This window comes from Plasmodium gallinaceum (assembly GCF_900005855.1).
Source record: "Plasmodium gallinaceum strain 8A genome assembly, contig: PGAL8A_v1_87, whole genome shotgun sequence".
NCBI lineage: Eukaryota > Apicomplexa > Aconoidasida > Haemosporida > Plasmodiidae > Plasmodium > Plasmodium gallinaceum.
This window is the reverse complement of record NW_021628251.1, coordinates 1,526,156-1,542,325: the sequence shown is the minus strand read 5'-3', so window position 1 is coordinate 1,542,325 and position 16,170 is coordinate 1,526,156. Positions and strand designations below refer to the sequence as shown.

Here is a 16,170-nt window from a genome sequence, read left to right as displayed (position 1 = left end):
TTTTTTTTTTTTTGTCTTGTTTATAAGTATTTTAATAAGTATTTCAAATGTGTATTTTATTAAATCCTTAATGCTAATATTAAAAAAAAATTAAAAGGAATATATTTTTTTTTTATTAAATTTATTTGATTTTTTTATACATTTTAAAATTATTTATTTTTTTATATGTAACAAAAATATTTAATAAAAGAAAAAGTAATGTTTTCATAATATATAATATAATAGAAAAAATACATGATATAAAGTTATGTTTGTTTATCATGTAAAAACTTAAAAATAAAATGAGATATAATAAATTTATGACTTTTTTTTTAATTTTTAAAAATATATTAATTTGCAAAGTACCTTTAAACATAGTATTTAACTATTAATGGTAAATGCCAAATTATTTTTCCATTTTTTTATTTTTTTTAATTTTTTTTTTTTTTTTTTTTATATGAGAAGTTTATTTTATAGTTCATACTGTTTTCTCAATATAATTTATTTATTTGGTTATATGAATATTAAAATATCTTGAAAATTTAATACATTAAAACAAAAATATTGAAATTTAATCATAAAAAAAAGAAAAAAAAAAAAGAGAGGCATAATAAATAATTGGAAATTTATATATATATATATATATACTATGCATAATTTAATATACAAAAGTAGTACATAAAATAATATGAAATATATTATGGAAACCAAGTAAATAAAATTTATGAGAAAATACAGATATATAATAATAAGCAATGAAGATCTTTTTTTTTTTTTTTTACTATTATTTTTTAAGTTAAAAATAATTTAGACATTTACCAATAAGTGTGCATATAATGTTAATTTTTTTTAAAAAGTTATTTTTCAATTATTTCATTTTGTACTAATTTTCAAAATAAATTTAAAAATTTTTTTTTAAGTTTTTATTAGGCATAATTTAGATAATTATTTTGAATAGTATCATATATTGAATAATTTTTTTTAGAAATAAACATATTTGTTTGTCTCCTTATTTCTTTATTTCTATATTATTCTTTTAGACTTTTTTTTAATACAATTTAAAAGAAAAAAGGATCGAAAATGTTAGGGATTCAAGAAGGAAGAGCATTTTTTAGTGCTACAAAGAATCCAAATAGTAAACCAGAAAATAATATAAGAATAGAAGAAAATTTACCGAGTCTTAATGAAGTATATAATTATTTTCAAGATTTTTTATCAAGATATTCTTCTAATACTTTAAAAGAAGGAAATTTAAAAAGAACATTGTTTGAAAATGTAAAAAATAATAATTTCACTTTAGATTTAAAATTAGATGATATATATAAACAACAAACTGTATTTGAAAATAATGAAATTAGCGCAACACCTAGATCTGAAAGAAAAATGAAAAAACCAGAAAATTATTCAGCAATTTTAGCTAGAGCTTTGTCAGAAAGACCATTAACATATTTGCCAACAATAGAAAGAGTATGTTATGAAGTGTGTGAAACAGCTAATATTTTAAATGACGAAGACGAGCATTTAAATTATATACAAATTAATTTATTAAATACTTTTATAAGACCAACACCAATAAGAGGATTACTAGCAGCAACACAAGAAAGATTTGTTGTTGTTCCAGGGATAATTGTTCAAGCTAGCAAACCCCAACATAAGATGAGGAAAATTACTTTACAATGTAGATATTGTGATCACAAAATGTCCATTGATGTACCATTATGGAAAGATAAACCTCAATTACCACCATATTGTAGATATTCATCTACTATGAAATCGTCAATGGGAGCAGCAAATCCAATGGATAGCCAACTGGGATGTAATGGTGTTTTAGAACCATATGTTATTTTACCAAATGAATGCACTTTTGTTGACATACAATCATTAAAAATGCAAGAACTACCTGAAGCAGTTCCAACAGGTGATATGCCTAGGCATTTACAATTAAATGCAACAAGATACTTATGTGAGAAAATGATTCCAGGTGACAGAGTTTATGTTCATGGTGTTTTAACTTCTTACAACCCAAACCCCAAACCTACTAGAGCAGATGGAACAAATTTTTCTTATTTGCACGTATTAGGGTTTCAAAAGTATGATGACATGACAGGTAATGATTTAAATTTTGATGTAGAAGAAAGAAATGAATTAACACTACTTGCAGCCGAACATGATATACATGAAAAAATTTTTAAATCTGTTGCACCAGAATTATATGGAATGGATGAAGTAAAAAAAGCATGTGCATGTTTATTATTTGGTGGAACAAGAAAAAGAATTGGTGAAGAAACAAAAATTAGGGGAGATATTAACATGCTAATGCTTGGAGATCCTTCAGTTGCTAAATCGCAAATATTAAAATTTGTAAATAGGTGTGCACCTGTTTCTGTTTATACATCTGGTAAAGGTAGTAGTGCTGCTGGTTTAACAGCAGCTGTTATGAGAGATAGCCAAGGAGTTTTTTCATTAGAAGGAGGTGCTATGGTACTAGCTGATGGTGGTGTTGTTTGTATCGATGAATTTGATAAAATGAGAGATGACGATGTTGTGGCTATTCATGAAGCAATGGAACAGCAAACAATTTCCATCTCAAAAGCAGGAATTACCACTATGTTAAATACAAGATGTGCTGTTATTGCTGCAGCCAATCCTTCTTTTGGTTCGTATGATGATTCTCAGGATACTACGGATCAGCATGATTTTAAAACTACTATTCTTTCAAGATTTGATATTATTTTTTTATTAAGAAATAAACAAGATGTAGAAAAAGATACATTGTTATGTAATCATATTGTCGCCTTACATGCATCAAAACATAAATCTCAAGAAGGAGAAATCCCTTTATCTAAACTTACAAGATACATACAATATGCTAAAAGGGAAATTGCCCCATTACTATCAAAAGAAGCAAGAGACTCTTTAAGGAATTTTTATGTGCAAACAAGAGCTGAATATAGAGGAGATAGAAGATCAGTAACAAAAAAAATTCCCATCACTCTAAGACAATTAGAATCATTAATTCGATTGGCAGAAAGGTATATATGCACAATAATTATTTTATATAATATAAAATTACATTTATAATATTCAAAATTTAGCCTTATATGCATAATATTTTAAAAAAATTTATGGATTAAGAAAGAATGTTATGAAAATTCCTAAATATAACTATATATATTAAAAGAAGAAAAAAAATTAATTTAAATACAAAATACATTAAAAATATAATCTAATTAAAGATATTTTAAATATATATATACACTTAAAATTCATTAATATGTTCATTTTTTAGTTTCGCCAAAATGGAATTATCTCAATTTGCTACGGAAAAACATGTTCAAATGTCAATTGATTTATTTTCAGCATCAACTGCTGAAACTGCAAAACAATGCTTGATATTTGAAACAATGTCTCCTTTGGAGCAAAAAGCAGTGAAGGTTTTAAAGAGAAAAAAGAAAACATATCCTTATTTTATTTATTTTTAACAACAGATAGATTATAATTAAAAAATTTTCTTTATCCTTTTAGTATATTTTTTTTTCAACTATATCTTTGTAAAATATATTTTTTTTCTCGTTATTTTATCAGCAAGCAGAAGATGCAATATTAGGGAGACTAGGGAAAGGACAAAGAGCATCAAGAGTAAATTTATTTAGAGAACTACAATTAAGGGGTTTTGATAGATCAGCTTTATCAAAGTAACTAAAAATATAGAAATACATCATTATTTATTCAATATTAATATTAAAATTTAACTGAATAAATATATATATAAAAAATAAATTTAAATTCATATGTCTTATTTAATTTTAATTTCCTTCATTTTAACTTGCATCATAGATTTTAACTTTTATTTTACCAGTTAATTTTTCCTTATTCATATAATTAAATAGATTTTAACATTTTTAATATATTTTATATTTTAATCATTTTATATTTTATATGCAATAAAAAAAATTTAATTTACTAATAGTAAATATTATACATCCACTTTTATTGATAAATTCTTTAAATTATCTAATGCATTGTTTATTATTTGCATAAACAACATATATATATATATATAATAATTTCTCATTATCTTTTATTATTCTTTCAGAGCTTTGGCTATACTGATTAAAAAAGGAGAACTTCAAGAAAGAGGTGATCGTTCAGTTAGACGCCCATAAATCTTCATTTATTTATTTTTAAATATTATTTACCTTTTTTTTTTTTCTTAAATTTTTAATTACCTTAATTTTTTATTTTATTTTTTTAATTATTAATTTGAAATCCTAACTTTTTAAAAATATATTTTTTTTTAAATTTATGTACAATATTTTTTTCTCTTTAAAAAAAAATCTTTGTGTTTTTCTTTAATTTCAATAAAATTAATTGCAAGTGCCATAATACATCATTTTCTATTTGTATAATATGTAATATATATATGTGAATCTTATTAAAATAATGCACACAAATTTATTATAAAATACAATACATTTTACGTTTCAAAAGAAATTTTATGTAAAACTTATTTTTTTCATATAGAGTTTAAATGCTCTAATTTGCTGACATAACTAAGCTAAATTACCATCTTTTTTAACATTCAGCTAAATTTTATTTTTTTTTTTTTTTTTTAAATCTCTTAATATATTCATAAATATTATTATAATTAAATATTTTCTTTTTTTAAAATAATTTTTCTTGAATATACAAAAAAAATTTAATTATATAATATAAAACATACAAATATTACTTAAAATTGAAAAAATGTTTTAATAAATGTTTGCATGTTTAACATAAGATATATATAATCTTTTTATCATGCTTAAGCAAATACTTCCATTATGGTCCCATTGAAAAAAAAAAAAAAAATTACGCAAGAAATACTTTTTTTTTTTTTTTTTTTTTTGAGTTTTTTATTTATTTTTATAAAAAGAAATTTTAAATTTTACGTAAAATTAAATCTTCGTAAAAAATATTCATTTTTTTTATATTAAAAATATAAGAAAAGTATTTATTAAGTTAATTTAACATTAAAATTAAATGATATATTAAAACTCGTATTTTAATAAAAAAAAAAAGTTATATATATTTTTACTCTTTGTTAAAACAAAATATTTATGTATTTTTTTTATAAGAAATCAGATATATAATTATAGTTTTTATTTTTTAATAAAAGAAAATATACTTTTTTATGTAATTTCAATATTATATATATAAAATATATATTTTATATTTTTTCGAAAAATGCAAATTTTTGTGAAAACATTAACTGGTAAGTCAAATAAAAATATTTTACTTATTAATATGAATTATTCTCTATATATTTTTTATATTTTAACCTTTTATTTTATAAATTTATTTTTTATTCTATTTCTTTATAATCAAAAAGTTTGAATTCATATTTTAGATCGTTAATTGTATGTACTAATGTATATTCTTATATGTTTAACTTTTTGCAAACAAAAACTTGAAAATTTGTAGATCCTTTATATATTCATACTAAAGTTTTTTTTTTAAAAAAAAAATGAGATTATATGAAACATATTTTTATTATTTTATTATTTTTTTTAAATATACATATTAAGTAAATTATTCTTATGGAATATCTTTATTTTTTAAATTAATGATATATGCTTTTTTTTTTTTTTTTTTTGTTCAGGAAAAACAATCACTCTTGATGTAGAACCATCTGATACTATTGAAAATGTTAAGGCAAAAATTCAAGATAAGGAAGGAATTCCACCTGATCAACAAAGATTAATTTTTGCAGGAAAACAATTAGAAGACGGAAGAACTTTATCCGATTATAATATTCAAAAAGAATCTACCTTACATTTAGTTTTAAGATTAAGAGGTGGTTTTTGATTTATTTATTTATTTTTTTTTATCTTGTTTTTTTATGTTCATTTTAAAATTGTATATAATACTTTTATAATTAAATTTTTTTTATAAAAAAATTTACTGTTTTATGTTGTGTGAACATACAATTTCTATATATTTGAATTTTTTTTTTTTTAAACATTGGCCTTTTTATTTGGCATGTGCTGTTAAATCATTTATAATTTTTATTATGCTGTTATGTGGTCCTACATTTATATATATAACATTTTTTAAAGTTGCATTTGCATATTCTTATTTTTTTATTCCTTTTTTTTTTTTTTTTTTTTGAATTTGTTAAAGAATATGAACAAATATATTTTAGTTTTTTTTTTTTTTTTTTTTTTTTTTACTCTTTTTAAAGCTTTATATAATTATTAAATAACCGAATTTAATTTTCTTATAATTAAAAAAAAAGAAAAGAAAAATTTCAAGTAAACCAGTTTGCTAATTGCTTTATCTTTTTTTTTTTTTTTTTTTGACGATTAAATTTACATAAAAAGCAACAGCTTAAATATCAGCATACATAATAGGTTAATAAATATTCCAAAATATAAAATTAGAAAAAAAAGTATATATTTAGAAATTGAATCATTAGTAATATAAGAATAAACTTTAACATATATTTTTAAAATTTGTAATTTCATATAATTATATTTTATAAAATTATTTAAGTTTTTTTTTTCTTTTTATAGCTTAAGGTTTTCATAAACGAAATTTATTTAAAACATACGAAAGGAAAAAAATTTTAATACAAAATTTTACGAAAAAAATATGTATATATATATATATATGTAGTATGCACTAATTCATTAGTTTGATATAATAATAAATACAAATAATAATGAAAGCAACAATTTTTTAGATTTATTGCAGATTAAATAATTATTTATTCTATGAAAAATCTCTTAAATATGCACATGCAAATCTTAAAACAAAAACAGATCTCCAAATAGCTAAAAAATAAAAATATATATATATATATATATATATATATATATATATATATATATATATATATATATATATATATATATATATATATGTTTCTTCATATGCCGAACTATGCTAATATTATATGTATACATATATAAATATATACTCTCAAAAAATTATTTTTTTAATATTATTTTTCTTGTACAAACACAACGTAAAAAAAAAAAAAAAAAAAAAAAAAAATATTAAATTATAATGAAAATGAAATTAATAAATTTTTTAAAAAATTAACTTAAAATAATAAAACTAGTATTATTTATAAATATTAAAATTTAACACGTAAAAATTTAAATAAAGATATATTTAAAAAACAAAATATGATGTGCATTTTATACATATAAAATGGACATACTAATTTTTGATAGTCATATATTTTCTTCTATATAAAACTTTTGGTATTATTTCATCTAGAATTAAATTTAAAAAGGCCCATAATATTGCTAAAATATACTGCCACCATAACAAGCAAGTTGTATTTAAAACAGAAGTAATACCAGGTATACATGTTGAAAGAAAAGTTAATGTTGCAGATATACTACAAGCCAAATGCATCCACATATTTCTATTAAATACAGAATAAAATGGCTCCCAACTCCTAACTGTATAAGCTCTTAGCATTTCACACCAAACAGCCGATATAAAAGCCATAGTTCTACCACGTTTAGAACCTCTGGATGCTATATCTTCAAATCCCTTCTTTAATATACCTGGAATTTCATCATCTTTTCCTGTGGCTCTTGCACTATCTAATGGCATACACCAACCAAGTGAATCTTCTTTTACGTTACCAGAACATCCATTTTTCATTATGATTCTTATATTTGGGTGAATTTCTTTAGATTTTGGGGTTATATTTTTTATTCTTCCTTTTGCTGCCCCCCAAAATGTTACAGTTTTATTTTCTGTTGGATCCCAAAAATTTATGTTTGTTACCCATCCAACATAATTAGATGATATCCTATATTCATACGTACTACAAAAATACTTGTATTCATGAAACTTTGTACCAACATTAACATCAGGAATATTAACTGTTTTACATGAATTGTTAATTCCATTTAACGTAAAAGCTCCTGTACACAAATATAATGATATAGCTAGTGATAACAATACGCATAAAGCTTCAAAGATGGTATGCGGTATAATTCCATAAAACCACCAAACTTTGGTCATAATTGGCTGTTTTTTAGGTCTAGGAGGTACTTTCATATTATCATCATTTGGTGGTTCTCTTGACAAGGCAACAGCTGGACATCCGTCTGTCATGAGATTCAAAAATAAAATTTGCAAGGCTTCTAAAGGAAAGGGCATTTGTGCAGCTATAGCGACAGATAGATAAATTATTTCACCAATATTTGTACCAAGCAAAAAACAGACAAATTTTTGTATATTTGAATAAATAGTTCTTCCCACATCAATAGCACTAACAACAGTGCAAAAATTATCATCTATTAAAATCATTTCTGAAGCTCCTTTAGCTACTTCAGTTCCGTTTATTCCCATAGCTACTCCTATATCTGCAGCTTTTAAAGCGGGTGCGTCATTAACACCATCACCTGTCATTGCAACTAAATAACCTTTTCTTTTTAAAGATTGAACAATAGTAATTTTATCTTCTGGTTGTGCTCTTGAATATATTAAAATTTTATCGGTAAATTCATCCAATTGTTCGTCTGGTAATACAGGTTCATTTGAATTTTTATTAATATGAAGTTCAGAACATTCTATAGCTGCAACATTATAATCTGTTCCTTCTTCTGGATTTTCACTTATTAAACCTATTAATTTTCCAATAGCAACAGCTGTAGGTTTTTGATCTCCAGTAATCATTATTACTTTCACTTTAGCTTCTCTACAAGTTTGAATTGCTTCTTTTACTCCTGGTCTTGGTGGATCAAAAGATGCTATATAACCTAAAGGTATAAATCCACCATTTTCATCATGATTAACAAAATTTAATCTTTCTTCTGCATCACTCAATTTTTTTAAATACTCTATGTTTTCTTCTGTTAATGGTTTTATACATATTGCTAAAACTCTTAATGCTTTTTTTGACAATTCCAAATTTTTTTTTGTTAATATATTTTTTTCATCTTCAGTAATTTTTTCTTTCCATGAAACATAAGTTTTTGTTTTTGTTTCTTTTAGCAAATGTGTACTTCTATCAAGTAATTTATCAGGTGCACCTTTAATTAAAGCTATATGAGTAAATGTTTTATTAGAATCTTCAAGATATATATTTTCAAAAACATTTTCTTTTCTTAATTTATAAAAAGTAACTTTCATTTTACGTGATGAATTGAATGTAATCTCTAAATTATCTAATCTGACATATTCTTTAAGATATGAGTTGTTAGATGTGTTATTAAAACAAAATCCTACTTTAGCTGCAGCAACTACAATTGGACCTTCACTCATATTTCCTTGTATGGACCACTTAGATGTTTTAGAATCTTTTGTTAATGTAGTATCATAGGAATTTAAATATGCAGCAAGCATTAAAGATCTTACTTTATCTACAATTACTGATTTATTTGCAACATTTCCATAATTGTATAGAACAGTATCATATGATATATTTTGATTTTTGGCAATTACAATATTTTTTTTTTTTTCATTAGTCAATTCTTTTGAATCAAATAAACCACCGTATGGTTCAAATCCTTTCGTTGGATAAAAATCAAACGTTTTTGTTAATGTGTTATTATCATCACTTAAAGAAGAACTTTTGCATATAATAACTGCATTAATGGCTGTCATTTTTCCTTCCGTTAATGTTCCTGTTTTATCCGAACATATAACAGAACAACACCCTAATGTTTCAACAGCTGGTAATTTCCTAACATTTGCATTCTTTTTAACCATATCTTTAGCTCCCGCAGATAAAGTAATAGTTACAACCATAGGTAAACCTTCAGGAATGGATGATACAGCAAAACCTACTCCTATAATTATAATAACAAAGGTTGGATCTTTGTCTGCATGTGCAGGATCTCTATATTTAATGAGAACTGCTAAAACGATAATTCCTATAAGTACAATAATAGCTATTAAACCTATTAAACCTCCTAATTTATTTAATGCCACTTGTAATGGTGTTAATTTACTACCTTTGCTTGTTCTTTTTAATTGAGATGCGATTTTTCCCACTTGAGTTTCTAATCCTGTGGATATAACGATACCTTTACCACACCCATTTGTAACTGAAGTTGTAGCAAAACATAAGTTTGTTGCAAATGGAGTTGTTGGATCAACAGCTACCAATGTTTTTTTTATGTCTTCTGATTCTCCAGTTAATAAACTTTCATTAGTCTTTAATTCAATAACTTCAAAAAGTCTTAAATCTGCTGATATAGAATCACCTGTATTTATAATAACAACATCACCAACTACAACTTCTTTTGATGGAATAACCATCTTTTGTCCATCTCTTAGAACTATACATTGAGGGGAAGCCATTTCTGCTAATTTAGCTATAGCATCACCTGAGGACTTTTCCATATATGTAGCTAAACAAGCATTTAATGTAACAATGCTTATAATGGCTATTCCTTCAACAATTTCATTTAAAGCAAGACTAGCCACAGAAGCAATTAACAATAAAATAACAACTGGACTCCAGTATTGAGATAAAAAAATTTTCCATATAGGTACTACTTGTTCTTTTTCAATGAAATTTTCTCCATATTTTTCCTTGTTTATTTTTACTTGTTCTGAATCAAGACCATAACTAATATCCTTTAAGCCAAATTCTTTACATAAGTTTTCTATGCTTTCTGTTGCATAATAATTGTTACCTGTTGATTTGCATTCTTCTTCTGCTTTTAATAATGCCGTATAATATGCATCACTATCGGAAATTTTTGCATTTTCAATAATTTCATCTGGAGATTGTTGTGATTTAGAAAGCTTTCCAATTATTTCTTTTTCCAAGTTGTCTTCATAATTTAAAATTCCTCGATTACCATTATCAATCTCATTTTCCTTAGTTTCTACATATTTTTGTTCTATAGCTATTTTATTATTTGAATCATTCTTTTCATTTACATCAATATGATAATTATTTTTCGTTAATTTATTTGATGTATTTTTCTCAATTTTTTTTTCATTTCCATTTTCACCTAATTTCTCTTTTTCATTTAAATTTATATGTGGATTATCTGAATTCATAACTTTAAAAAAAAAAAAAAAAATTTATTATTTTTTTTTTTTTTTTTTTTTTTTAAACATTAAAAATTATTAATATATATATATATATATATATATATATATTTCTTAAAGATAAAATTTCTTATTTTTATTATTTAAATTATTAATATTTCTAGACTTTGATTTTTTAATTTTTTAAGTATGTACATTAAATAGTTAATATTTTTACCAAATATAAATTTTATTTTATTTTTTTTTTTTTTATTACATAGTAATCTTATTAAAATTCAATTTATTTTATTTTTTTAAAAAGAATTAAAATTTTTTTTTCTTATTTTAAAAAATTAAAATAGTATGAAAAATAAAATTTAGCTATTATGTAGTATTATGCTTGTTTACTAAATATTTTTTTTAAATAAAAAAACATGACAATTATTTTAAAAGAAAAGTAGGAGTAAAAATAAAAATTTCATTAATACATAATTACGAAAGAGCTACAGTAAAAAATTAAAAAAACATACTTTGAATTAAGCTATATAAATTTTTTATATTAAATTGAAATGATTTAAAAAATTAAATTATAAAAAAAAAGTGTATTTCTTCAATATGTATTATTTTTATTTTATTTTACTATTTTTTTTTTTAAGTCAATGTGATATCGACGAATACAATTTTAATTTTTTTTTTGAAGTAAAATAAAAGATGTCATAGTTATTTTTTTCAAAAAAAAAAAAGTGAAATTTATATTTAATTTAAAAAAAAAGAAGAAAAATAAAGTAAAATAATATAAAAATAAGTATTCTTCTTACTATGTGAAGAAAATAATATATATAAAATGTTTAGCACTCGATTTAATTATTAAATGAAAAAAAATAATATTTTACTTTTATAATTGAAAGATTTACTATATAGTATAAAGATTTATTAAATGTTTCTCTTTTCTTTTCCTCTTAGGTAAAATAATAAATTGTAATATTATTTTTTATACAATGAAGAAAAAAAAATTTTAATTTGTAAATCATTATATATTTGGGAATACATATTTATTTTAAAAAGAAATTTTTTTTTTTTAAATATTTATTGTAGTTGATGTTATTTTTATTTTATTATTTTTTTTATAGTATTATTAAAATGTAGATCAATTTATAAAGATCTTTATTTTTTTTTTTTATTTTATTTAAAGATTTTTAAGAAAAAAAGAAAAATGGAAGTACTGAATTTTATTTATATATAATAATAAGTTTATGTGTTTATTATGATTATATAATATTTTGTATTACGTAAAAAAAATAGTTCTCTTTCGTAGCTTAGAAGAATTTATATATTACATTTATAAAAGATACAAATTTTGTAAGGAAAAAAGAAAGGGTAAAATATAAAAAGGCATATAAAAAAAAAATACCTAAATTTTAAATGATTATAAGTGAATATATATAATTTTATTCATATAACGAAAAAGTATTCTAATGTTATTTTATGAGTTAATCTTTTAAATATATGCAAAAAGGTAAATAAAATCTGAATTTTAAGTAATACTAACTCTTAAATATAATATACATAAATTAAAATAGTTCTTTCTATCATATTTTTATTATTAATATTGATTCTACAAATTTTTATTTTTGTATGGGTAGTATTTTTTTTTTTTTTTTTATAACAATTCACTAATATAATTTTCTAAATCTAATGGATTTGTTTTAGGTGAAAAATAATTAACAACATTTCCATTTTTGTCAACTATAAACTTTCCAAAATTCCATCCAATACTTTTTAATGTTCCGTTTTCATCATGCATCTAAATAAAAGAAAAATAATTCAAAACTTTATTTTTGTTAAATTTTTAAATAAATAAGACATTAATTTATATTAGATTAATTCATTTTTTACAATCAAATAATATATGTCATATATCATTTTTTTTTTTTTTTTTATAAATGAAAACTAACTGAATCACAATTCGCTTTCAAAAATTTAAATAATGGATGTGTTTTATCTCCATTAACATCAATAGGAGCATACATATTATATTTTATTTGATTGCTTTCATTAAATGAACAAATGTCACTGGAATCTTGAAACTCTTGATTTAAAAATTGATAAGTTGGAAATGCTAATATCTAAAAAAAAAAAAAAAAAAAAGATATATATATATATATATATATATATATATATATAATCTTAAAATAAAAATAAAAACATATAAGAATATTTTATTTTTTCTTATTATAAACTTCTAATCCTTTTGAATTAAATTTTTCATGCAATATATTAAATTGATTAATGTGATTTTTTGTTAATCCACATTTAGATGCTGAATTAAAAATAATTAAAGTTTTATTTTTAAAAGTAGACATTGAAATTGTTGTACCATCTAATTTTTTTATTTCATAATCATAGATGGATGGCAGCAAATCGTCTTTTGAAACTTTTACTTTTTTAAAATAACTAAACATGTTTTCTTAACCTTTTTAAAATTAATTTTAATAGTATAACTCTATAAATAATACCTTTAATAAAAAAATAATGAAAATAATATTAACTCATTATTATACCTAATTTTCTTAAATTTATGAGAATTTTCATTAATATATATAAATTTTTTGCTCTTTTATTTTTTTTTTTTTTTTTTTTTCAGTGTTTTATTCTAATACCTTATATTTTTTCAAAAAAATTAGTTTATGAAAATACTGATCCTCTTTTTATTGATATAATTTTCTATATTTTTTTTATATTTCCCTTCTAATATTTAGTTTAAAATAATACAAGAAAAAAAAAATGAAATGATCTAACATACTATTAATAATAATAATTCTACATAAAACATGTAAGTCGGTTTTAATTAATTATATGAATTGAATTTTTTTATATTTTTTTTTTTTTTTTTTTTTTTTTTTTTTTAAAAAAAAAAAAAAAAAAAAAAAAAAAAATATAAAAAAATTCAATTCATATAATTAATTAAAACCGACTTACATGTTTTATGTAGAATTATTATTATNATAATAATAATTCTACATAAAACATGTAAGTCGGTTTTAATTAATTATATGAATTGAATTTTTTTATATTTTTTTTTTTTTTTTTTTTTTTTTTTTTTCTTTACTAAACAAAATGAAAAAAAAAAAAAAAAGTTACTCATTTGAAATTTTTTTTTTTTAAAAATATAAGCAAAAGAAAAAATTATTCTATAAAACAAGTACTTACTTTTGGTTTTTATATATTTTTGAAAATTCCGTAATATTGAATCATGTAAAAAAATGTAAGTACTTTTCTTGCGAATATTAATGAATATCCTTCAAATATAAATTTAATTTATCATAGAAAACTGCTTAAATAATAATATATTTTATTAAAACATCATATGATTGTATCATTTTTTTTTTGTTTATTTAGTTTGTTAATATACGTTAAAGTGCTGAAAGTTTTTATACACACCTGTGTAATTTTATATAATTAGTAAAATATATAACATGAGATTTTTTATTGGAAAAACTTTTTTAAATATATTACTTATTTTTTTATTAAATATTTATATGTTTCAAGGATTAATTGAAAGGAATAAGGTAAAATTTTCAAGAATATTAAATGAAAAGAGATTTAAAAAAAGTGAATATTTTAAATTCAAACAGCAATATGGTATAAGTAGTAGATTTAAAAATTATCACCTTTTTATTAATAATTGGGAAGGGAAAAAAAATAAAAGAAGTTATAAGTTTAAAAAACACAAGGTCTGTTCTATTTTTTCCAATTTTATGAAAAAAAAAAATGAGGAAAATAAAAAAGAAAGCAAGAAAATTTTAGTTAATGAAAATGAAAATATTGATTCCAAAATTATAAATAGTAAGGAAAATATAATAAATAATGATGAAAAAAAAAATAATTTAGTTCATGATTTACATGAAAATAAAATTGATACAAAAAATAATAAGTTATTAAGACAAGAAGAAAAGTTGAACGAAGAAAATGAAAAAAATTCTGATAATCTTAATAAGGAAAATAATAGAAATGTTATTAACAATAACAGTATATTAAAAGAAAATGTAAATAGTCATAATAAAAATATAATGATAAATTTTAAAGATATTGATATAAATTCAAATAAAATTCTTAAAAATATTAATAGTTATAAAAAGCATTTAGAAATTTTAAATGAAAAATCTATAATTTCACTTAATAAAATTTTTTGTACCTATACTAAATCCTTAGATGAGAATGATGATTTCAAATATTTCTTTGAAAATATATTAAAATATTTGGAAACAAATTTTCATAATTATTCATTGATAGGAGATATAGAAAAATTAAATAATGAGAAAACAAAGAAAGAATATATATTAAATAATTTGAATTATTTTATTGAAGTTATTAATATGGTTGACGAACAACTATTCAATATTTTAGTTTTTAAAATTCAATTTTTAAAATTAAAAGCTATAAATGAAATAAGGAATATCATTTCTAATAAAAAATATAGTACAGATTACATTGAATATTCTAATAATATTAATAATGTAGTAGAAAAATATAAAGAACAATTAAAAAATTTATATCCCAAAAATTATGAATTTAACTTATATAATAAAACTTTGGAAAATTATGGTTTATCACTAGAATCATGTTACAAACTACCTATAAATAAATATAAAGAATTTATTGACACAAATATAGAATATATAAACAAAATTTCTCAAGATTTAACACAAAAAAAAAAAAAAAATTTATATACAGAAATAGAAAGAAATAAGAATTATCAGAGTATAATGCAAATAATTGATAATCAACAGAAACAAATTGAAGTTCTACAAGAACAATTAGAATCATCTGTAGAAGGGATAAATGGAAAGTATAATCCTTTTCATTGTGCAATTTCTTATAGAATACCTGACACAAATCTAAATATATCTACACAGTATTTAAAAGGAAAAGTAAATATAAAATTAAATTGTATTCCTGATGATTCGCAACATTTATTAGGATCATATGGATTTGTTAAATCATTACCATTTGGTAATCTTGGCTTGTCTTTTTCTTTAAACTTTTAGTTGATTATGTTTACTTTTTATTTTATATATAAAATATGTAATTAATCATTTTACTATAAAAAATATGTTTATTTTTGTTCTTAATTTTTTTTTTTTTTTATCTTAATAAATTTTTTATTCTTTTAAATACATATAAATATATATATGT

The 16,170-nt window shown here is 20.7% G+C and overlaps 5 protein-coding genes across 5 annotated transcripts; 3 read left to right on the top strand and 2 right to left on the bottom strand.

Annotated features, from left to right (window-relative positions):
* Nucleotides 1-1,059: 1,059 nt before the first annotated feature.
* PGAL8A_00310200 (DNA replication licensing factor MCM5, putative) lies at nucleotides 1,060-4,145 on the top strand (the record flags this gene model as incomplete). Its single annotated transcript, XM_028672113.1, has 4 exons — nucleotides 1,060-3,011; nucleotides 3,269-3,413; nucleotides 3,565-3,674; nucleotides 4,076-4,145. The coding sequence occupies 4 exons, from the start codon at nucleotides 1,060-1,062 to the stop codon at nucleotides 4,143-4,145; spliced, it is 2,277 nt and encodes a 758-aa protein (XP_028528698.1).
* Nucleotides 4,146-5,205: 1,060 nt separating this feature from the next.
* Nucleotides 5,206-5,826, top strand: PGAL8A_00310100 (polyubiquitin, putative; the record flags this gene model as incomplete). The annotated part of the gene is made up of 2 exons (XM_028672112.1): nucleotides 5,206-5,233; nucleotides 5,621-5,826. 2 exons carry the CDS (start codon nucleotides 5,206-5,208, stop codon nucleotides 5,824-5,826), a joined length of 234 nt encoding a protein of 77 aa, XP_028528697.1.
* Nucleotides 5,827-7,185: 1,359 nt separating this feature from the next.
* ATP4 (non-SERCA-type Ca2+-transporting P-ATPase, putative) lies at nucleotides 7,186-11,004 on the bottom strand (the record flags this gene model as incomplete). Its single annotated transcript, XM_028672111.1, has 1 exon — nucleotides 7,186-11,004. The coding sequence occupies one exon, from the start codon at nucleotides 11,002-11,004 to the stop codon at nucleotides 7,186-7,188; it is 3,819 nt and encodes a 1,272-aa protein (XP_028528696.1).
* Nucleotides 11,005-12,634: 1,630 nt separating this feature from the next.
* PGAL8A_00309900 (hypothetical protein) lies at nucleotides 12,635-13,436 on the bottom strand (the record flags this gene model as incomplete). The annotated part of the gene is made up of 3 exons (XM_028672109.1): nucleotides 12,635-12,778; nucleotides 12,930-13,100; nucleotides 13,215-13,436. The coding sequence occupies 3 exons, from the start codon at nucleotides 13,434-13,436 to the stop codon at nucleotides 12,635-12,637; spliced, it is 537 nt and encodes a 178-aa protein (XP_028528695.1).
* A 1,014-nt stretch (nucleotides 13,437-14,450) lies between these two features.
* On the top strand, nucleotides 14,451-16,022 carry PGAL8A_00309800 (conserved Plasmodium protein, unknown function; the record flags this gene model as incomplete). Its single annotated transcript, XM_028672108.1, has 1 exon — nucleotides 14,451-16,022. The coding sequence occupies one exon, from the start codon at nucleotides 14,451-14,453 to the stop codon at nucleotides 16,020-16,022; it is 1,572 nt and encodes a 523-aa protein (XP_028528694.1).
* Nucleotides 16,023-16,170: the final 148 nt, after the last annotated feature.